At 29.6% G+C, this 25,468-nt stretch overlaps 1 protein-coding gene across 1 annotated transcript; it reads left to right on the forward strand.

The window, feature by feature from the left end:
• Positions 1-44: 44 nt before the first annotated feature.
• Positions 45-20,221, forward strand: LOC136983271 (probable acyl-CoA dehydrogenase 6). Its single transcript, XM_067279981.1, has 8 exons — positions 45-353; positions 3,845-3,965; positions 5,398-5,527; positions 9,373-9,479; positions 9,627-9,794; positions 12,994-13,164; positions 13,421-13,582; positions 19,599-20,221. The coding sequence occupies exons 1-8, from the start codon at positions 171-173 to the stop codon at positions 19,856-19,858; spliced, it is 1,302 nt and encodes a 433-aa protein (XP_067136082.1). The 5' UTR covers positions 45-170; the 3' UTR covers positions 19,859-20,221.
• The last annotated feature ends 5,247 nt before the right edge of the window (positions 20,222-25,468 follow it).

Here is a 25,468-nt window from a genome sequence, read left to right on the forward strand (position 1 = left end):
CTTCAAAACCACGTGGTTGAACTTTTCGAGGTTGTTGTGTTTAAGAGTATAGAAGCTTTGATTACTTGTTAGTTGATAATTCGTTCTATTGATATTTGTTATCAGAACTTATTAATCGCAAGTCATCTGTTGTTATTGTTCTAGTTAATTAAAGTTTAATTCGTTCAACAATGTTTAAATATCGATCTGTGCAAAGGCAGTCTGCTAGATTTTTACGGTGTTTATCTGCAAAAGTTACGAGGAACGAAAGTAGAAGATTTTTCTCTATAAGCCCGTCAAGTAGAAATAGTGAGTATGGAGTCAGCATTAACTTCACTCAAGAACACGAAGAAATGAGGAAAAGCGTTAGGAAGGTAAATAAAATACGGAATATAAAATTGGTTATTATATTCTTTAACTATATGCTATTAAAATTGCAAGTAATATGCAACTAGATAAATAACTTCCAAAAATAGATACTGGTTAAATGCATTATTTAATTTTTTTAGATAAATATTTGTTGCTAAATTTATAGGATAAAATATGGAAAATTAATTTCATGTATTGCACAATATTTTGAGATATATCTAGATAAGCAATTGATTTTTCCTCTTGATCAACTGATTATTTTGAACTTGTTTTAGCAATGATTTTATTATTTAAAAGTTAAATGTAGTATTTGTTCTTGATATTACTATTATCTTATTTAATAAATAAAGATGACTATTAAATGAAATTAGTTGTAGTTTAAATAAAATTTTTAAAATTAATTTTGATTATATATGAAAGTTTAATAAAAGTTGTGAAATGTTATGTTATCTATATATATATAAAATTTCCTGCAATTAGAATTTCACTTTTTCCTCCACTGTACTAAGTATATGTAACAAGTATATAAAAATAAGAAATTATAAATTTAGTTCTAATATAATAACAATACAAATAATAAATAAAACTCCAATTTATTAAATTATATAAACTCACACTGTGCTTTAATGAGATCCAATAAAGAATAATCTTTGTTTATATAATAATAGTATTATTATTTTTTATGGAAATTTCAAAAATCTATCTTGGTTCTTTCTGATTTTAAACCTAATGTCTACTAGGTTAAACAACACAAAATATCATCATCTGGGCAAGCTAATGGGATTTGATGATGATGATACTTTCTGAACACATTTTCTTTAATAAATGAAGTTTATCTTCAATACACAAACAAATTTAAATTATAAATGAATTATTAATGTTAAATGATCTTGTCTTATTCTAGAGGATGAATTTTATATTAAACTTTCATTTATACTAAATATTTCAATAATAACCAACCAATAGCCAAATTAATCGGGCAGAAATCATCCACCACCTCAGGACGTATTCAACACCCACTGGACTACCCCGATATGGCGCTCAGACGGCTATCACTTTACCCAACGTGGTATATATGTTGCAGTCGAAACCAGTTTTTAGTTAGGATGCGTTTTAACTAGTTGAAACTGGTTTATACTGGATGTCTTTGTTACATCTAGAATTTCCTAGTTATATCTAGAATTTACTGCTGTACATGTTTGGATTTTAGATAAAACTAGTTTTAACGTTGAACATTAGTTAAAACTAATTTTAGCTACATAAATATGTTTGGGGGAAATAAATAAAGTGATGATTGGGATTAAAACATTTGTATTATTTAATACAATATTTATTTATTGAAAATATTGGTCACACATCTGTGTTATTAACATTAATTAAAGTGATACAAAATTAATCATACACTATAGGAACATTTTTGAAGAAAATCACAGAGTCATGTCAGCAATATTAACACTAAAGCAACATGAGTAATATTAATTAAAGTCATACAAAAATAATCAGTCATTCTAGCATCGTAGGAGTTATCACGTGTTAGCTGAATAAACTTTGCCCTCTGTTGAAACAGTTTTCACTAAGCCATTTTGTTAAAACCCGTTTTGTTAGTTAAAACTAGTTTTAACTCAAATTCATTTTTGATTAGCAGTAAATTCTAGTTATAACAAAGACATGCAGTATAAACTAGTTTCAACTAGTTAAAACATGTCCTAACTAAAAACTGATTTTGACTGCAACATATATACATATATAAATATTTCGTATATTATTTTTATAAAATAATAATAATATCAAAAATTTGAATTTATTTGAAATGTAATATAACAAAAAATTTATATTCTGGGATTTTACTGTAGAATCCCAGAAACTCATACTCTCAATAACTTGATATTCTGTAAAGATTGTCATGCGATTAAAAATAGGGTAAAAGTTTTACTTAGGTAGTCCCAATGGCAGCATTTCCGGTCGCCATCTTGTTTGTGGACATCTCATTCACAAACAAGATGGCAACTGGCGCAGCTTCTTACTACACCGGCATTTAAAGAAAAAATCTTTCACTCCCTTTGACATATTTCTAATTCGTTTTCTCCGATTTATTCTGTAAAAAACATTGTTTGGATGATTCTTTTGTAACTTCATCCTTTTCTATCATAGAAATTTTTTCCACATTCTTAACACACATGTCTATGTTTTTCCTCTTACAGTTTTTGGATTTATTGGTACTTACTTTCAGGGCTGAAGGTACAATCTCTGGCTCCTTTCAAACTAAAACACGTCCTGCTCCTGGATAAAACTTACTCGTATGCTGAACAAACAGGTCGAATCGTTTCCTCCTAGTTTTTTCCTTTTGCTCACAACAATTTCATCAATTTCGACAACTTTTCCAGGTCCATTCAATTTTCATTCCAGTAAAATTAGACTATGAAACAATTGTAACGTGTTGTATGAAATTCGCCCAGTCAACAGCTGTTCAACTACTCATGCCCACTGCCAAACAGGTGACGCTCAATGTACTGTACCATATATTCTATGCAAATTAGATACCAAAAGTAGTTTTCCAAGAAATTTTCCCAAATTTGCATTGAAAAATTACTTCAAATGATGAACTATTCATCTTGCATTTATGACCTCTAAAAGAAACAGAATCACGATCCTTTCGATAATTTAATATACGATGACCATCACATTTCGAACAATCTGCATCTGCGTGTTGCATACCAAACTTTATAGCAGACATATTAACTGATGAAATTCTCTTGTCAAAATTAAATTTGGGGAAATACAATACTAAAAAATGAAAAAATCCCTTGAAGTACACTTTTGCCAAGAAAATTGTTGATGTTTTCCAAACTATGCCATTACATCAAAAAACGACAAAATATCAAATGTAAAATTCGAAAAAAAATGATTAACACAAGAATATATAACTTTTTGAACCTGAATAATTAAATTACTCTTAACAAAGTTATAAAATGTTAGGAATTAATCTAGAACTGAAATGACGTTAGAAATCTTGTAAACTAAAGACAGAGACACTTAGATTAACTTTCAAAACACGCATGCTGTCAAGATTCCGGAAGTGCTGCCATTGGGACTACCTAAGTAAACTTCTACCAAAAAAAGTAATTTTTTGTGTCATGGAGTTTTGCAGTGGCACCCTTTTATCAAAGCGCCACTGCAAACTCCAGATGCGAATATCACTAACTCAAAAGTAGCCACTGAATAGCCAATATTTTTTAAAATTAGAATTTAACTACAAATAGAAATAGTCACTATTGGTATGGAGTTAATACATATATGAATTTCCACATATAACATCTTTATGAAAATTCCATTATTTAGACCAGCATCAAGGTTAAAATCTTGTCACACACTTAAAAATATATACCATATAACAAGATCATTTCTTTTGGATCACTTTAATATTTACAATATTTATTTAAATTGATATATAAAAATGAATGATTTATTAAAATTTAAATTAACATAAATATTTCAGATTATTGATAACGATATTAATCCATATGTGGATCAATGGGAGGAAGAAGGAATTTATCCAGCTCACAAAATTTTCAAAAAATTAGCAGAAGTTGGTGTCTTAGGAATTACACGTCCTACAGGTATAAAATATTTTTCATGGATTATAATTTCCATTTTAGCTTGTTGTTATTTATTAAATTATATAATAAATTATATCATTTATAATAAATACAATTGGCTTTATTCTAATTTTTATAATTTATTATTTTAATAATTAAAAAATTAAATGTTCAAAATAGTTTTAAACTTTGAACTTTTTTAACAGTAGTAAATAAACTTTTGTCAAAATGATGGAGAATGTCAAAAGTTTTGACCATATTTATATCATTATTTTCAGATAAAATTAAAATTGGATGTAGTAACGGTAAAGATTGTTTTATATTTTATGTACACATTGAATTATAAGTTTTGGACATTTATTTTTTGAGCATTTATTTATAAAAAAAGATATATTTTGGCATTCTATCCTACCAATTTTTTTCCAAATACTAACACTAGGTAGTCAAATGCCACCATGTTCAAGTGATCCCAGTTTAAATCAAATTCCAACACCACATGAACTGTAACAAAACTTTATTAAACACGGTCAGAGCAACCCATATCAAACATCTATACTCTCAGCTGACACACAGACGATACAATGAGTTTTGCACACTGTAAACAAGTATTGCCAACCAACTCCAGTGTTGCCAGTCAGTCTTCCGAATCTCTGGCCACCATAATATATTAAAAATAAATTTTTGGACTTAAAGATCTTTACAATAAAACTTTTTTATCTATCACTGTTATCTATTAGTTTCTTCTAACCATCAAGTTATAAAAGTGTACCAATTGTCTCTAAATATATATATGTTACAGTAAAAACCCGTTTTTAGTGAAAACGCGTTTTAACTAGTTGAAACTAGTTTTTACTGGATGTCATTGTTAAAACTAGAATTTACTGCTAGTCAAAAATGAATTTGAGTTAAAACTAGTTTTAACTAGACAAAACGGGTTTTAACAATGACATCCAGTAAAAACTAGTTTCAACTAGTTAAAACGCGTTTTCACTAAAAACGGGTTTTTACTGTAACATATATGTACATCTCAAAGCGTGTGTTTTTTAATTAATAATAAGCTAAACAGTTGCTGTATTGAATCGAGCTGCTTTGCTGCTGCTATTAATAATTAAATTATAAGTAATTTGGTACTACAGGCAGGTGCTATGTGCTATCTCTTATTAAATTTAATATTTATAATCAATTTAATTGTGTAAATAAATATATAAAAGACAACGTTTAACAAAATTACTTTGCTTCCATTTATTTGTTCATTGTTCGCTCCAGTTGACAGTCCCATTGGACTGTCAACTGGAGCAAACGACGTCATATTTATTTACACAATTATATGTATTATTGTATAAGTTATTGAACTGTTTGGTTGAATATTAATAAATTTGATATTAACAAATATTTAAACATAAGAAAACTATATACATTTGTGGTATTTACACATTTTTGTTTTAAATTTTAGATTATGGAGGACTTGGACTTGATTATTCTTTTACTGTTGCTTTCCTTGAGGAATTAGCATATATAAACTGTGGCGGTGTTCCTATGTCAATTGCAGTTCATACAGACATGACAATGCCAGCATTAGTAAGGTATGTTTTTATGTAGTTTAATAATTTTACGAAGTGATAATATTATTTATTAAAAGTGCTATATTTCTCAAATAAACAAACGGCTCTCTTTCAACTTCAATAAATATAAAAGTTGCATTTCAATGCAGTTTCTCAAGACAATTGTATTTCTGAGGTTGGGTCTATACAGCTGTAACTGTTCAGAATTGTATTGAAGTATTATATTGCTCTTAAAGCAACTTTTATATGTATTGAAGTATTATATTGCTCTTTTTACTTATTATTTCTCTCACTCGTGGTAGACTTTTCAAGAGAATTAAATAAATCATGTAATACAGTGATAAAATCACAATTTATATATATAAAAGTAAGTTTTTACTTCAATTCTGCTTGCAAAATTTTTAGAAAAATTCAGACATTAATGATCAAAATATTTAAATTTTTACATAAGATACACTTGTACACATGATTCTGTTTTATATGGATTTTTTTCACAATTTTAATTTAATGTGTTATGGAAAAAAATTCAATTCTTTTTACATAATTTGTTTTTATATAACATGTTTCAATAAATTTGCCTTTTAAAACAATATTCATTTGATTTTAATTCTAAGAAAAAAAAATATACTTCCCTTTTTAGAAAACTGTACTTTTTTAAATACAAATGAAACCTTTTTATCCAGTAACAGCACCTCAACGAAAACTCAAACGTTTTTGGCCTTCACCAAGGCCTGCCTCGGGATTTTTAACGAAATAGAATTTCCAAAGTTGAATGTCAGAACGATGATGTTCGATAAGTTGCAGGCCAGAGTGGTACAGAAATTACATACAGGAGATCCGGTATAATATACAAATTGCTACACAATGCAAAAGATAAAATGGATCAAACCAGAGCCCCAGGAGTGTACTCTATACCTCTAAGAGACAATAGATTCCGAAGGGACTTAGTCTCCAACTCTTCAAGCCTGGAATATATCGTACAAAATAGCAAAAAATTGAACCTTAAAAGAAATTCTAGGATAATCAATTGCAAATTCTAACGTTTTTGATCTTCACAGATCTTCCTCAGGATTCTTTAAATTGGAATGCAGAAATGGAATGTTTTTAAGAATCATTTAAAAAACGTATAAACGAGAACTTTTTAACTAATTCTCATAAAATATTTTTCAAATAATTTAAATCGATTAAATCGAATTTAAATCTCTCAAATGATTTTTTAATTTGACAGTTTGGTATAGGGATTGCCATGTCAATATTAGAGAATTGGTTGAGCCAATATAGACTTAGTCTATATTGGCTCAACCAAACGATCAAGACATAAAAGGGTACATGAACACCAGTACGACCTTGTGAACAACAGACATACCACTGCCTTGTCCACGTATGCCACCTGCCTGGAAGTACATGCGGATCTCTAGACCAAGTTAACCAGGCAGGTCTTTCAAACAGATTATATTTGTAGCCTGGAGGCATTGGAAATATATAAAGCTAGCTTAACCGGCAATTGTATTAACTTTAAGAACTGCAATACAGTGGCGCATATATGGAAGTACTACATGTATCAAAGAGTTGAGCAAAGTTAACCAATTATAATTTCATCTTATACAATATATACGACTTAAAAACTTTATATGGATCACATGATCGCATTTTTACGGTTTTAGTCAAACAACTGTATAAATTTGCTTCGTGATGAGATATTCGAAATTTTAAAAAAGTGATTTTCGAACATCGTCGTTCTGACATTCGACATTGGAAATTCGATTTCGTTGAAGATCCTGAGGCAGGCCTTGTGAAGGCTGCAAACGTTCGAGTTTTCGTTGAAGTGCTGTTACTGGATAAAAAGGTTTTGTTTGTATTTAATTAATTACTCCAGTAATTTGTGAAGAACATAGTTATTGTACTTTTTAAAAAAAAAAAATTAAATATATGGCTGTTATAGATGCTGAGGTAAATTTTAAGATTTGACTGTTTTTTATGACTTATTTGAATACATGTAGTCTTTCATTCTGACTTTATTCCATAACAGATGTAATCATAAAAGTTTTAATTCAAATATTGATAATTTGTTTGTATGATTGAATTTCTTTTAATGCGCAATAGTGATAACTGGATGACTAAGGCAGTTAAGGCATCAGCCTATCACACTGGCTGAGAAGTCAAAAAACTCACGGAATGTTTCATGAGCAGTTGCCCTGGACTGACAAATCCAGGATAGTCCAACATATCCAGTGATGGACTGACCCACTGGGAAACTAGGAAATGAAATATAAATTAATAGATAGCATTTGTATTTTTGCTTATCTGTCTATTTTATTAAATTAAAAGGAAAATTTTATTATAATTCAGGCTGTAAGCTGCCATGTACAGTACAGTCCATGCAAACTAACATTCAGCCTATCTCAATGTGCATTTCTAATTTGAAAGTAACTGATCACGGACCATAGACTGTCATGAAAGACCCATATTGGACTGAATTTGATCCTGCTTCCTCCATAGCAATAGGCTTTAATAGTTTCGGCCATACAACAGGTGATATATATTTAGGGCTATATTTGGATTTACAGGCTAAAATTTATTACCAGTCTGACATCACTCATCACTCACTATCTGTTGACTCCACTGTCGGTCTGCCAGGCCTTGGCTGAACCTACAATGAAAAAAGCACTCTTGGTGCTACTAGGTGGAAAGAGTTTTTAAAAAATATTGAATAGTTTTCACATTTGGTGTTCAAAGCTATGATTGTTTATTTTAAATAAAATAAAAAAGGAAAAGTTAAAATAAAATTTGTGTGAATAATATAAATTTATTAAAATTTGCTGACAAGTAAGTTATAATTCTCCTTTGATTTATTAACTAAAATTGCAATATTTTGTTCAAACACATCCTATTATATTATATCAAGTAAAAACAGAGTTGGTTGTACTTAAGAACCTTGATCATTACACCTTGGTTTCATTTCATTTATAAATTTTACTCTACAAAGATGCATGCCATTTAGTTATGTTTATGTTGTATAGTTTGATCTATTATTTGTATTATATGCTTAATTTTAGGTAGCCAATTGTTTGCATTTGCTATGAAGGAATATTTTTGTTTTGTTTTAGGATAGCTTTATGAGAGCACTTTATGTTTTGGCTTTAAGAGGTTAGTTAGTTATAATGTAAATCATTTAAATAATGTAATTTCGTAATAGTTTTTGTGATATCTGTATGTTTACCTTTTGTAGATATGTATCACCTGAAGAGGGGTGCAAGTGTAACAAAATATTGCATCCGAAATGCATTGTGTATTTAAAACTAACGTTTGTAATCCTTAGTAATTTTTGCCTTTGTAAATGACTGTTGTCTTCAATAATGACCTTTTGAAGATTTTTAATTTTTAAAAATTCGTTTAAAACAATTGATTTTTTTAAAAAGAAAAAATAGCTTTAGCTTATGATCTATTAATAAGTCACATTGCAAAAGATAAACATGTTAATATTCTGCAACAATTGCACTTATTTTTTTGCATTTTATTATGAATTTTTCAAAATTGTTATGATTAATATGTAAAATCTGATTTGTTCAGTATAATTCTTTAATTTTTATTATTATATTTTAACAAAATAGAATTGAATTGCAGAAAAGGATCATACTAGCAATGAAAATTAATAATAGTTAATTTTGAAATGTAATGTTTGTACAACAGGTAACAATCAACATAGCATAAAAAATGAAGGTCTTTGAACAAACTAATTTTCGATTATATTGCTAATGTAACATATTATAAAGAACAATATCTTTATGAGAATTTCGAAAATATTTACATATTAAAATTTAAAAATACGATTTTTTGTATTTCATTTATTGTTATATTCCAATCAGCTTCGGAAGTGAAGAATTAAAACAGGAATTTCTAGTCCCATCCATTTCTGGAGATAAAGTATCATGCTTGGGAGTAAGTGAACCTGGTGCAGGTTCAGACGTTGCTGGTAGATATTATTTAATTTAATTTTTATGTTATATCTGTTGTATATTTATAAAATCTCATTTATTTAGTGTAAAAACATTTATTTCTGCAATGATTTTTCTTTGACCAAATTGAACGCATTAATTTAATTAAATATGAAATTATGTAGGTATAAAAACTACGGCAGTTAGAAAAGGAGATGATTTAATTATTAACGGAAGTAAGATGTGGATTTCAAATGGACTGCAAGCAGATTGGATGTGTCTTTTGGCAAACACTAGTGATGGTCACCCACACAGAAACAAATCACTTATATGTATTCCTTTAAATTTACCAGGTATTTGTATAAGGTGTTATTGTTGTGAATCTTGTTTTTATTTTATTGATATTTGTTTTTGAATGATTTTAATCGCATAAAGAAATTTTCTAATTAAATTTTATATATAAATTTGAAATTAAATTTTAATTAAAACATTGAGGAAGAAATATAGCTATAATTTGACTTTAAATATGTAATTTATTAGAATATTGATATTTATATCAATAGAAAAGTGTAAACTCAAGAGAATGGTTTAAAATTTTCCACAAACAGTTTAATTTATTTAAAATAGAAACATATTTTTTAAAAAATCATTTCAAATAACAAGACCTTAATGGCAATTTTTGTCAAAAATACAGAATTGAATAAACTTCACAAAAAAGCTATATTATTACACTTAAAAGCCATAGTTACCATATGATGTACAATTTATAAACATTTTTATTTACAATAAACTTCTTTGCATGCTTGTACTTTATTTATGATAAACGTGTATGATTCTATTTTAATTTTAGACAAATTTAAAATGAATAATTGCATTAGTAATAATTGTATATTGTTATTGGGCTTATTAAAAAATAATTTTAAGTATTTTAAGAAATTTTTATAATTCAGATGTTTAAAAATCTTTATTTATCAATCTGAATGTCTATGTAAAATATTTGGCATGTTGCCTGGTAAAGTGGCTCTATTATAGCTGGATAAGCAAACCAATGACATAGTCTGTTTTATAAATGAAATTGTTATGCAATTAGCTTGCTTATTCGGCTGTATTAAAGATGCTCTATCAGGCAATGTGCTCTCTGTAATGATTTAAAATATGATATTATTATTTTTAAGCATTTGTGTATTGTCTTCTATTATTTTTGTGCCTTTCTTAGAAATTAAATTTTTTATTGTATTATGAGAACGTAATCGAGGTTACCTATCTAAGTTCAGGAAGAACTTGAGTAACACTTAATCGAACCTGTTCGTAAGAACAGTTCCCTGGTTTGTCATACCCAATTTAGGAGATGGTTACCTTGCAGTTCCGAGTGGTAGGAGGGACTTTAAGATAAAAGATTGGAGATCGATAATCACAAAATCAATGTTCTCCTTAACGTCAGGAGCCCGACACCAATTATTTGGTTATGTTATACGTGGAATAACACGTGTAGTAATTTGTCTTGCAAATTATACAAGAGCGTCAAGCGAGTGGTAGAGTGAGGAGTCATGCATTTAAATAATAAACAAGTTTAACATAAACTAAAATAGGTATATACAATAAATCACAAACAATATTATAAAAACATGAAATGCAACAAAAGATAATTCAAACTACTATATCTAAGCCTTCTATCTTATTACTAACTTAATCAATACCTAGTTCGTGTGTGGAGAGAGAGTTTACAGACATCTAACGATCAATACCTCAGCAAGTTCTTATAGCAAATCGTATTTGAAGAACTTGTAATCTTCTCATATTCACATATAACAATACTAATAATGTCTATACATGTGGGAACTGCACCCAATAACTATTTCTTGAATGGCTTTCCTCCTATGGCTGTGCCTTAAATCTGGTATGGCTTCTATCCTTCCATGGACTGCACTGATAATTTCTTATATCTTGTAAGGCTTCACCTCTCTTAGGAACTGCGCATTTTGGCACTAAAACTGCTCCCTTTTATAGGGCCTAGCGGCCTGCAGCCGACAAAGACTTGTTCTATGATTCATCTCAACTCTGTCAATGGAAAGGAAGTCTACTTCTGTTGATTTGATAATACTTTCAATTTTACATTTTATTATTTTAATGATTTTCTAAAATGTCTTAATTTGACTTGACATTATTTCTTTTACATACATTGTGGGTGCCGGGAGGTGGCCGATTTCTCGTTCCCCCTTTTTGTCGGCTAACAGGTCCGTGAGACCTGCCCACGTCAAGATGGCGGTTCGGAGGAGTTACGCGTTACGCGAGTGGATGCGAGTGGAGGAAGTGAGTGGGTTCGACGGTAGAGCGGCGGATGATGACATTCGAATAAAGGACATTACAACGGATAAAACAATAACAAAGATTTATTAAAGCTAACTTGTCGATTACAGATACGGCGAGCGTCGGTCGCCTGAGTTCGTATTCGCGGAGGGAGAGTTTACAAAACTTCGGGTCATACCTCGTGATCCGGGTCGCTCTTCACAGTCGATACGATTTCGTAGGTTTCCGGCGGTTCCCCTCGACTTTTTGGCCGCACGCGCACAGGCTAAGAGATAGACGTAACCGACCCCCCTTTTCTCCGTCGTCGCCCTTTTATTCTCTCGGTCACGAGTTCCAGGTTCGCCAACCCGCGTTTTTCGACTCTTGTTCCTCCTGATTCAATTTTTCTATCTTTTGACTCATATCCCTTTTCCTTCTACTTGCGCGGAAAGGGATGTATCATTACCGGCTAAATTCCGGTGGGTTCGAATTTTCACAATTAACAATTCTACATCGACTGTTGATTATAGTGATTTTTTATGCTTCAGAATGTTCAAATAATCATTAAATATATCAATTTAACAAATATGAAATAACTACATTAATAATGATTGCTAAATGACTGGCTATTTTCAGACCGTCTCTTTGAAAGCAGCACTCACCTTAACCTCGATAGCACCCTGCTATAATGGCAGCATGAACTATACATGGTTCACAAAAATTATTTCAAAAACATAAAGAATCCTTCGCTTGTGCATGTAGGATGACCTAGGTTTTTGAAGTAGTGGAAAATGAATAAAAATTTCATCTTATATGCGAGTAAATACGCTATGTACTGTACATATAATATATATGCACTACATATAATATATACATTAATGTGTAACACCTGTATATTTTTTTTGAATGCAAAAAGTATTCAAGAGTATAAAATTTTAAATTTATTTATAGTTATATATAAACTTAATGTCATAAATTTAAAAAATATACAAAATTACCTTATACAAAGTTTTAATCTTTGAATATATGACAAGCAATTTTACAAATATGGTTCAGTTTCAAGTTTTCATAATAAAAAGGTGTTTGTACGCCTGATTATATAGTGTATGTACTATAAATATTTAATACTTGTATTTGTTTAAACTATTTTCTACTTATGACTTAAAAACATTCACTTGACCAAATAGTAAGAGTTAAAAAATTTAAAAAATGTTATAAATAACATGCACATTTCAAATTATTACAATATATTAATTTTTCTTTTAGGTATAAGTAGAAATAAGATAGAAAAGTTAGGTATGTTTTCTTCAGACACAGCACAGTTTTTCTTTGAAGATGTTAGAGTTCCAGCAAAAAATATTATTGGTGAGGAAGGAATGGGTTTCACATATCAAATGTTACAGTTTCAATATGAGAGATTGGCAGGTTGTATAGGAGGTATGTATTTTTATTTTTAGAAATAATAATTATATCTATTAAGATTCAATTTATTCAAAAGAAAAATATTAAAGTTCATATTTGAATATCATATTAAATTGCTCAATTATTTTAAAATTTTAAATATATTAGTCAGTTTTAGTATATGTTATTTAATAATATATACTAAAACTAACTACTTTCATAAATTTTATTGAAATAGTTTTCGGTAGATAACTCATTAAAATAATAAATTATATTTGTTAAATACATCCAGCTCCTGTTTCAATGGAAAGGATAATACAAGCTACAATAGAATATTGTCGACAAAGAAAGGCATTTGGACAGTCTATCTTGGATAACCAATACATTCATTATCGATTAGCCGAATTACAGACAGAAGTAGAAGCTCTTCGTTCTTTAATTTACAGGGCTTCAGGTACTGTACATGAAATTATAGTTTAATGTTTTTCTTATTCACAATTTGTCCTTATTTTAATCTACTGCTGTATATGTATTCTTTTATTACTTGGATATTTTCAGTATTCTTTATATTAGCATCAGTTCAAATAGCATATAAAAGTTATTTTATATTTAAAAAATTTTTTTAATAAACAAAAATATGCAAATAAACTTTATAAGTAATACTTTTTATATTTATTTGTAAGTAATTTATCAAGAAAGAAATATAATAAAGACAAACTGCATGATTTAGATTACTAAAGAGTTTTTTTATTCAAAAACATTTCTGGCTGCTAATTGAACAAACACCAGCTTACTGGTAAATTGAATGCTACTACAAAATGTAAAAAATTTTTAACTTTGTTTAGTACTGTGTTACAAAACTTGGCACCACAGTTGTTATTCTACTTTGGAGTCAAGTTTTCATATATTATTAAAGACTTTAATCTTCATAAAGCAGATACTAGCTCAGCCAATAATTAATCTAATACACAAAAAATAACACCTTTTACTTAAAGCTGAGATAATTTTAATGAGAAAACTAACGTTTTCGGCTTACTCAATAAGCCATCTTCAGGTTTTAACTTTCGAAAAAATGGAACATTATCATTCCATTAAAAGAATACAATTGTTTGAAAAAATTCAAATCATTAGTAACGGACAAAAAATAAAAACAAAAAGGAAGAACATGGTAATATAAATAAATAAATATACAAAAATAAATAAAAACAAAAAAGGAAGAACATGGCAATATAAATAAATAATAACAAAAAAGGAAGAACATGGTAATATAAATAAATAAATATACAATAAAAACGTTATAGTGGGAATAAGAAGTAACAAAAAATGAAAAATAAAAAATGAAAATAAAAATGATTCCACTGGTGATACTTTTTTAAAAAGAATGGCAGATTATCGAGGAATGACACCAAAACAAGCTAAGACAAGCCTACGAGTTTGTGATACACTTCTTAACTACGAATTTCCAAGCTGTTGGTAGGCTGTCAGCGTCCCTCGCATTTATGCATGCGTCTCCCAACTTGCTTTTATAAATTTCAATTTTCTCTGCGGTACCCGCTAACGTTGGGGAGCTCAAGGGTTTTACAATATCCGCTTCCTCCCATTTAATTACTGAGCCTTGGGTCTGCGCGTACTGCAAAAGTACTGTTGCGTTGGAGCCTTTTTTGACGTCGTACTTGTGTTCCTTAAGTCTTTTCCCTAAACTTCTTGTTGTGACTCCAACGTAGTCTTTTTCGATACCCAGTTCCGCGTTCTCGTACGGGATTCTGTATACTCCTGCTTTTTCTTCCTTTCTAATGCGATCTTTATCATTTCTTAACATTGTGTATAGATTCGGAGCTCTTTTTAGAACCATTCTGGTCTCTTTGCGGTTTGCAATTTCTTTCATAATGCTTTTTGAATTCTTGTTGTAAGTAAACTTTGTGATTTTACTGGGAATGTATTTTGAATCTCCTGTTGTGCCCATCTCATACTTTTTAACTAATCCTGCTATTGTGCCTTTTTTATATCCTAGGGATTCGGCCACTTGCGTGATTCTGTTGATTTCCTTATCTCTATTAACAACGCTGTCACAATAGATAAAGGCCCTTCTGATGAGAGCTCGGAATGCCGCCAGCTTGTAATGGTACGGGTCGTTGGAATGCGATGGAATATAAAGTGGGCTGTGTGTTGGTTTATGTACACGTTGGTGGAAAAATGCCCTTCTTTGAACACAATACTAATGTCTAGAAAATGGATAGCGAGGGAACTCTTTTGCTCCATTTTCAATTTTAGGCCGTCATTGTTGCTGTTTACTCTTTTCACGAATTTACCTATCATACTATTATTCTTCCATACAATAAGAACATCGTCCACGTATCTCTTGAAATATAATACATCCTTTCAAAAATCATACAGGACTTTCTTCTCCAGTTTTCTAATGACCAACTCGCACAATATTCCTGAGACCAGACTTCCCATTGGTACTCCCCGTTTTTGCCTGTACGCTTGGCCGTTGAAACTAAAGCAGGATTCATAACATACTAGATTGACCATTTCTGATATCTCTTCGTTGTAACGTGCTAATTCCGGGTTTACATCGAATAAGAACTCTAAAAGGGCTTCCTTGCAAGACTCGATTTTTACGGAAGGATACAAGTTTTCATAATCAAATACCATTGCCACTTCCTCTTCCATTAATGCTAAGTTTTGTATTTCCTCGACTACATTGGCAGGATCTTGTGCTACTAGTGCGCTGTTATCAAGCTGAGAAAATATAAATCTGCGTAATCGCTTTTCTAAGATGAAAGTCGGTCCCTTGCGTTTTTCTACTATTGGCCTTATTTCCTTCCCTTCTTTGTGAGTCTTGGCGAATGCAAACAATCTTGGCATCCCTGGTCTTGCGTTACTGCATTTCTTAAGAAAGGGTAAAATAGTGTTAAGTTTTGTTCCCGCTAGCTTTTTGACTCTCCTATCAATGCTCTCGATGATTTTGTATTCGACTTTTTCACATTCTGTTTTTGTTATGTAATCCTCCAACGCTTTGTTGTACGTTTGTCTTTTCATAATTACCAAAAGTTTACTTTTGTCCGCCCTTGTAGCTATTAAATCGTTTACCCTCAACCATCTTTTAGTAAACTGGATGTAACTGTTCTTGCTTCCTCCCTTCTTCCAATTTGCTTGGTTTTTAATAACCGTCTTCCATCTGAAATTCTAGAGAAAGTTCTCTAGAAGTTCTAGAGAAAGGCCATCTCTAGAAGTTCTAGAGAAAAGCCCCAATAAATTCAGAAAACTGGGAAACATTGATTCAAGAAATTGAAAGAGGAATTGTAGGGCTGGATTCCTTAGAAAAGGATTATTTCAGATGGAAGACGGTTATTAAAAACCAAGCAAATTGGAAGAAGGGAGGAAGCAAGAACAGTTACATCCAGTTTACTAAAAGATGGTTGAGGGTAAACGATTTAATAGCTACAAGGGCGGACAAAAGTAAACTTTTGGTAATTATGAAAAGACAAACGTACAACAAAGCGTTGGAGGATTACATAACAAAAACAGAATGTGAAAAAGTCGAATACAAAATCATCGAGAGCATTGATAGAAGAGTCAAAAAGCTAGCGGGAACAAAACTTAACGCTATTTTACCCTTTCTTAAGAAATGCAGTAACGCAAGACCAGGGATGCCAAGATTGTTTGCATTCGCCAAGACTCACAAAGAAGGGAAGGAAATAAGGCCAATAGTAGAAAAACGCAAGGGACCGACTTTCATCTTAGAAAAGCGATTACGCAGATTTATATTTTCTCAGCTTGATAACAGCGCACTAGTAGCACAAGATCCTGCCAATGTAGTCGAGGAAATACAAAACTTAGCATTAATGGAAGAGGAAGTGGCAATGGTATTTGATTATGAAAACTTGTATCCTTCCGTAAAAATCGAGTCTTGCAAGGAAGCCCTTTTAGAGTTCTTATTCGATGTAAACCCGGAATTAGCACGTTACAACGAAGAGATATCAGAAATGGTCAATCTAGTATGTTATGAATCCTGCTTTAGTTTCAACGGCCAAGCGTACAGGCAAAAACGGGGAGTACCAATGGGAAGTCTGGTCTCAGGAATATTGTGCGAGTTGGTCATTAGAAAACTGGAGAAGAAAGTCCTGTATGATTTTTGAAAGGATGTATTATATTTCAAGAGATACGTGGACGATGTTCTTATTGTATGGAAGAATAATAGTATGATAGGTAAATTCGTGAAAAGAGTAAACAGCAACAATGACGGCCTAAAATTGAAAATGGAGCAAAAGAGTTCCCTCGCTATCCATTTTCTAGACATTAGTATTGTGTTCAAAGAAGGGCATTTTTCCACCAACGTGTACATAAACCAACACACAGCCCACTTTATATTCCATCGCATTCCAACGACCCGTACCATTACAAGCTGGCGGCATTCCGAGCTCTCATCAGAAGGGCCTTTATCTATTGTGACAGCGTTGTTAATAGAGATAAGGAAATCAACAGAATCACGCAAGTGGCCGAATCCCTAGGATATAAAAAAGGCACAATAGCAGGATTAGTTAAAAAGTATGAGATGGGCACAACAGGAGATTCAAAATACATTCCCAGTAAAATCACAAAGTTTACTTACAACAAGAATTCAAAAAGCATTATGAAAGAAATTGCAAACCGCAAAGAGACCAGAATGGTTCTAAAAAGAGCTCCGAATCTATACACAATGTTAAGAAATGATAAAGATCGCATTAGAAAGGAAGAAAAAGCAGGAGTATACAGAATCCCGTACGAGAACGCGGAACTGGGTATCGAAAAAGACTACGTTGGAGTCACAACAAGAAGTTTAGGGAAAAGACTTAAGGAACACAAGTACGACGTCAAAAAAGGCTCCAACGCAACAGTACTTTTGCAGTACGCGCAGACCCAAGGCTCAGTAATTAAATGGGAGGAAGCGGATATTGTAAAACCCTTGAGCTCCCCAACGTTAGCGGGTACCGCAGAGAAAATTGAAATTTATAAAAGCAAGTTGGGAGACGCATGCATAAATGCGAGGGACGCTGACAGCCTACCAACAGCTTGGAAATTCGTAGTTAAGAAGTGTATCACAAACTCGTAGGCTTGTCTTAGCTTGTTTTGGTGTCATTCCTCGATAATCTGCCATTCTTTTTAAAAAAGTATCACCAGTGGAATCATTTTTATTTTCATTTTTTATTTTTCATTTTTTGTTACTTCTTATTCCCACTATAACGTTTTTATTGTATATTTATTTATTTATATTACCATGTTCTTCCTTTTTTGTTATTATTTATTTATATTGCCATGTTCTTCCTTTTTTGTTTTTATTTATTTTTGTATATTTATTTATTTATATTACCATGTTCTTCCTTTTTGTTTTTATTTTTTGTCCGTTACTAATGATTTGAATTTTTTCAAACAATTGTATTCTTTTAATGGAATGATAATGTTCCATTTTTTCGAAAGTTAAAACCTGAAGATGGCTTATTGAGTAAGCCGAAAACGTTAGTTTTCTCATTAAAATTATCTCAGCCTTAAGTAAAAGGTGTTATTTTTTGTGTATTAGACTTTAATCTTCTTTGATAATTTATAAAACTATATATTATAATATTCTTAGAAGGATTTTAGAAATCTAAAACTCATTACAAACAAGAATTTTTGAATTCTGTAGTGTTAAATGACATTTTTACTTTATTATATTTTTTTTTATACATTTGAATTAAATTTTAAAAATCCAGCAACAAGTTGCTTATCTTTCCTGGCAACATTTGGTGATGCCATCTGTTATCATATTCTATTTAAAAAACTTTTATATTTTTAATTATTATAAAGTGGCAAAAAGCTTAATTTTGAGGGTAGGGATAGGTTTTATAAAAAATTGTAAATGCTAACAATGAGTAAAATTGTCATTAAGTCCGACTCTACTGGAGATACATGTGACCCCCATTATCTTTTCTCATCTTTAAACTACCAAAATTTAATAGTATCAATCCCCCAAATAAACAAACCTTTCTGCAAAACTTTTTGACAAAAAGCACAAGAGTTATTAAATAAAGCTTCAAAGAGGGTGAACAAAACCATGCCCCCCCCACACACACACACACTAACATTCATACATACAGTAAAAACTCCCAAATGTTTTTGCATTTCTCAACGTTTCAAGGTGTCCCGAGTCCAAAAATGTAAAAATCTTGGGGGTCATTTTTTGTCCGATTGCCATACTTTCTCTGTTTTATATAACAGATGGGAAAGTAAAAATGTAATAAAAGTATTTATATCTTTTTTGAATCAGGGTGTTTTTTTTTACATCTTATGAATTGCAATTAATCATATAGAAAATGAGCTTTTTAAGATAATTTAAAATGAAACTTGTTAATTAACAAAATTATTATTTTAATTTAAAATTATTTGATTAAAAAATGTAAAATTAATGATTAATTTTAATTCTGATTTTTTTTTTACTTTGAAATTTCTAGTTCATGTAATGAATGGAGAAAATGCAACTCTTCTTACAACTATGGCAAAGTTAAAAGCTGGCAAACTTAAAAGAGAGTTGGTAGATTCTTGCTTACAGTTCTGGGGAGGAATGGGCTACACCAAAGAAGCTGTAGTCAGTAGAGCCTTTCGTGATGGCCGTCTGTTATCTATAGGAGGAGGGACGGATGAAATTATGATGGCTATTATTTGTAAATTTATGGATATATTGCCTGGTAAATCAAAGAAAAGTACAAAATAATGATATAGCTTTTGATTTACAAAATAAATTTACATATCTCTACATTATGTAAATTGTTAACTTTTACAAAAATATTTATTGTAAGTTAAAATAACAGACTACTTATTGGAGACTAACCTGAGAAAATCATTCATTTTCTAACACCCAAGTACTTCTGAGCTGGTCAAGCTCAGCTTCAGAGACTTTGTTCTAACTATAATTTTTGGTTTTGAATAAATGCCAAAAGAATGTATTGTTGTATACATTTTCAAATTTTTTGCTGTATTTTTTATTTTCTTAAAAGCATTCTAAACCATTATGAAGACAAATTCTACATAGCACTTTCTCTCAGCTGTTTTTTTTTTAATTAAAGCATTTTTTTTTCCTTTCTTTACATTTTTTTCCTTGATTTTATCCATTTCCAAGCTGTTTGTAATGTACCCCCTCTGATGGTAATTATTTCTGAATTCTAATGTTTCTCCCAAATCTGTGTTTTCTGCCATTTGAATGTTTTCCCCAACACTTCTTCCAATAAGCTTGCATCCAACCAAACATTGAATTCCTTGGGCATTTATTTAAAACTGAAAGTTGTACTTAGGGCAAATTTTCTGAAGATGAGATTGACCAGTTCAGTTATACTTGAGTGTTAGATGATTAATGATTTTCTCATGTTGGTTTCCAAAAAGTAGTTTGTTACATTAACTTATAATGAATTTTAATCCTTAATCAATCTCCATATAAACATTATAATTTATATTCTTATTGTACTTTAAAAGTTTTTAGTTTTAATGAACTTTATAATGTTTCAAAATTCTCAAAGTTCTTTCCCGTATGTTCGGTATATCTCCACATGTGCCTAAGAATACCTGGTGATACACTGAAAAGCCGCAATGATTCATTCCTTTAGCTCTGTTAAAGATGTCACTTTAGTTTTGTAGGTGATATCTTTAATAAATTTTCAAAGGAAATCCCATAAAGTAATGTCCAGTGAATGGGTGTAACCATGCAATCAGACCCCCGTGTCTGATCAAGTGTTCTGGGAAACATAAATCTAAACAAGAGTGTACATTCAAAGATCAATGCGGTGGTGCATCATCTAAAAAGAAACTTTTGAAGTTGCCAAACATTAATTAGCAGCACTTATCATTTTTAGTTTATGAATAATTATTTTTAAAGTTGCATACTTATTTTATGGACACCCTATATATTGAAATTTTTAATGTACAATAACAATATAAAAAAAAAATCTATTCAATTATTTTGAAATATTAAGAGATATTTTAAAAACAAATTTAAAATGCTACATATTTAATACTCATAATTTTTACTGTAATTTATGATTGTTATCTTATTTATTCTTTAATCAATATTGAATACATAATATATACTTAAAAAATTGTTTTCTGCTGAAAACTAAATTGTTTACATGTAGAATTATAATTTAAGAATGAAGCTTTGAGTAGGAGAAATTAATAATATTACTGCTATATATAATTATTAATTATTGTTATAAATAATATGTAGCAGATATGTAAATTGGTATATTGTATAGTTTTCATAAAATTTTTAGGGGATATTTGGTTAATTTTAAAAATGACAATTATGTTTTCTTCTCATTAAAATGAGAAGAATAACCATTATAAGAATTACTGCTGTTAAAAGTGATAAAGTTTTAAAAATGAAATACTGTATTTACTCGTATATAAGATGAGGTTTTTATTTATTTTTTACTGCTTCAAAAACCTAGGTTGTCCTATACGTGTGAGCGAAGAATTTTTTGCATTTTTGCCATAACTTTTGTGAACTGTGTATTCGTATTTTATACCAGACGCTCGCCTCTTGTGTTTAAAAACCAAAGTATTTTATCTAGGTCGTTTGAATCGTTCTTGTGTGGTGTCAGGATTAAAGATGAGTAGCAATAAGAAAAGCAAAGCTTTTGAATTAAATTTCAAGTTGAAATTCCACAATCACATCAGAGCCTAATATAAGTTTTAATCCATTCCTACATGAAAACAGATGATTATTTGGAAATCAGAATTTGAAATAACTCATAAGTGTAATTGACAGAGAGTGAATTCAACTGTTAAGAATTGCCAAGAAAGGTTCCCGATTGTCCGGCTTTACATGAACAAATTATGTTGTCGATTTTACAAGATTTTTCCTTAAAGTTTATAATGCCAGTAATTTTTGTGGGACAATGTGTGCATTTACGTGCATTTGATATTTCATTTGTGATTAAACGAAATAAAATCAGAAATATATTAATAAATCTAATTCAACTACTGAATACACCGGATTGTGTATAAACTTCTTACTTGAACCAAATCACTGGAGTAAATTGTTTCTTAGGTGCAAACGTTTTTGACGCCCCTTCTGGGCTCTTCTTCAGGCATTCCAAATCCGTTGCTAGCTGTTCTTTAATTATAAAGAGGAACTGACACTATCTACCGCACGGTAGGTCCTAATGGACGATAATATTTAAATTAATTATATATTTTTTTTTACACGTTTATATTTGTTGGAAATGTGAACTGTACGCATTTTGAATGACACGGTTACTCACGATATTTGAATAAATTCGGAATGCGTACGCATTAAGAATACAGAATAGAATACATTCTAAAGAAGCTTTAAAATTTAAAGAACAGCTAGCAACGGATTTGGAATGCCTGAAGAAAAGCCCAGAAGGGGCGTCGAAAACGTTTGCACCTAAGAAACAATTTACTCCAGTGATTTGGTTCAAGTAAGGAGTTTATAATAAATCTAATTTGCTTTATTTTGATCTTTAAAGTCACATCTTGTCTTATATGTGAGATTGTCTTATACATGAGTAAATATGGTATTTTATAAAATGATTTTTGATAAACATATCAATTATAAAGATTTAGTATGATTAACAATAATTATTTATAAGATCAAATGTTTGTTGTTGTTATTAAATTTTTAATAATGCATGTAATAATTTCCTAATTCTCATGATAAACAAATATTATATTTTTATAATAAATTTTATATGTATTTTCAATACCTTTTATTTAATTAAATAAAAAATTTTTACAAATTACAGTTTGTTACATTTAATTAATCAAATCATGCATTAAGGAAAACCATGTTAAGCAAGGGATACCTGTATTAAAAATATCTGATACATTAATGCAATATATTTAATTAATGTTTAATTAATTAATTAGTATTATTAGAATTAATTAAGCTCATAATGATATAGATTTTAAGTAAATGTCTCAAAATTGGAAAATATAAAATTGAAAATATATCAGCTATTTTTAATACAGGTATCCCTTGCTTAACATGGTTTTGCTTAACGCATGAAATTAATTGTGGAAATCTCGTTTTATACACAGCAGAAATTATAATTAACACGGCTTTAACAGCTGTCTTTACTTAACATATGTTTTTCTCGGTAAAAAAGGTGTTGGAGAATTTGCTATTTTCATTTATTACAATAAAAATATATGTTATTAACCAAAAATTTGTTCTAACTGATGATGATTGTTCAGTTGAGTACCAAGGTACCACTGTATTTGATTAATGCAATTTTGATGTACACTGTAGCATCAAGTGATTGATAAAACCCAATTGCAGTTATGAATGCAACCTATTGGTAACATAGATAACTTTTTCATACTTGAGTAGATCCAAATTTGTGGACTCATTAGTGCATCACGATGTTTCAATATAGTGTTTCTTAAGTTGTATTCTGCAAAATTTAAGGGTTCTACAAAGAATTTCACAGAAATCTGGACAAAATAATTTAAAATTAAGAATATTTATTAATTATAACAACTTTTAAATATTAATTTATTATATCAATTTTAGACGAAAATAATATATCAATTTTCATAAAGATTAAATAAAAACACTTTTTCTATGAAAAGTTCCATAATTTCAAAAAGTAAAAAAAAATGTTATGTTAGTAGAAAAATTAACATTTGACATCATTGCCATTGCAGACTTAATTTGGGAAAGAAATGAACTATGGATATTATGCACAAGTTATTTCCATAGATGCTTATTTTGTGTGATTATTATTGTACAATATACTGCTGATCAAATAAAAAATTAATAGATGTCTAATGAGAAGAATGCACTCTGGCCAGTAGTGAAATTCAAAAATTTTAATAATCTGTTTTCCCTCTTTTGCCCCTCTCATCTCAGACAAGAATAAAAGTTAAAGACTACCTTTTTCTTCAAATAAATCAAATATTTTAGCATTTCTAGGTAATTGTTTTGGAATATTTCTTATATTGTATTCGTGTAAAAACAATTGTAATAATCATTGAAATTCATGTCTGGATATTTAACTCTTCAATTTTGATTTTTATAATGACACTTAAAGCTAAAAATTTTTACATACAAAATTATTTCTATTTCATTCATTGTGTAGTAGTAAGCACATTACATAAATTAATGCTATATTAGTTACTTAGATTTGTTCTATTAAGCGATTTTGTTTTATATAAAATATTGTATAAGTTTAAATTTAATTATGAATAATGCAACATTGAATTGTTTGAGATAAAAAACTGTCTCATAGAAACAATTAGACAATTGTACAGTTTTATTTCAAATTTTTAAAAATTAAAAGACTAATCTGTAAGCCACTATGAATGATGCATATTACTAGTGAATGTATTTGATTTTTAATTGTTCTAAGAGAGAGAAGAGAGTTTGCACAGTCTATCCATTATTACATGTTATCAGACTATTTGTTAAATTTACTAAAGTCAAATTTGTTCAACAAAACATTCACCAAATTTTAAGCTAGAAAAATCAAATGTTTTTGGAATCAATTCAATGATCAAGATGTCCAATCAGTTGAAGATGATTTAACAAACGAGAGAGAGAGAGAAATCCTGGTCTTAAAATTTGTGTTTTGTTGAACTGTAATAACAATACAGAACCATATCTTCATTAAATCATCAAATATGTTTTAACTTATAAACTTTTAAGCATCAAATTAGTATTTTATAAAATTTCTATCAAGCATTTATTAGTTGATAGCAGGCTGCTAATATTATTGTTTTTTTTTTTTATTTCATTGAATATTAAATATCAATACAATGAATATACATGCTAAGAAATTTTCTTTCTATTAATAAGTAATGAAATCTTAAGTAAGAACACCCAGTGGGAGAGTATTGTGTATAGGACAATAAAGAAACTTCTTAAACAGTGAATGACTCCTTGTATGATTAGAATCCTGTAGAGCATCACAATATTTGTGTATACACTCAATTTATATTTATATATATAATTTCTTCTGTTTATAGGAATATCAAAAGGTTTTGAATTCATACATTTGAATTTAAAAAATGAGTGTAAAAATTGGATATTTCATAAATTCAATTTTCCTAATTAAAAGTTTTTGAGAGAAATCTGCAAAAACGAATTGTTTTTAACTTATATATTTTATAATAATAATTAAAATTTTAATATTAATAAAATATAAATGTTTTTTAAAAATAGGCATTTTTACAATACAAATTACCATTTTTTAATTAACTAAATGTGTAAATCATTATAAAATGGAAATTTCCATTGAGATAAAATACAAAATAATTCTCAAAATTTAAAATTAAACAAAAATCATTTCACTTTAAATGAAACAGT

The sequence above is a fragment of the Centruroides vittatus genome, unplaced genomic scaffold, assembly GCF_030686945.1.
Source record: "Centruroides vittatus isolate TY-2023 unplaced genomic scaffold, ASM3068694v2 contig_12, whole genome shotgun sequence".
NCBI lineage: Eukaryota > Metazoa > Arthropoda > Arachnida > Scorpiones > Buthidae > Centruroides > Centruroides vittatus.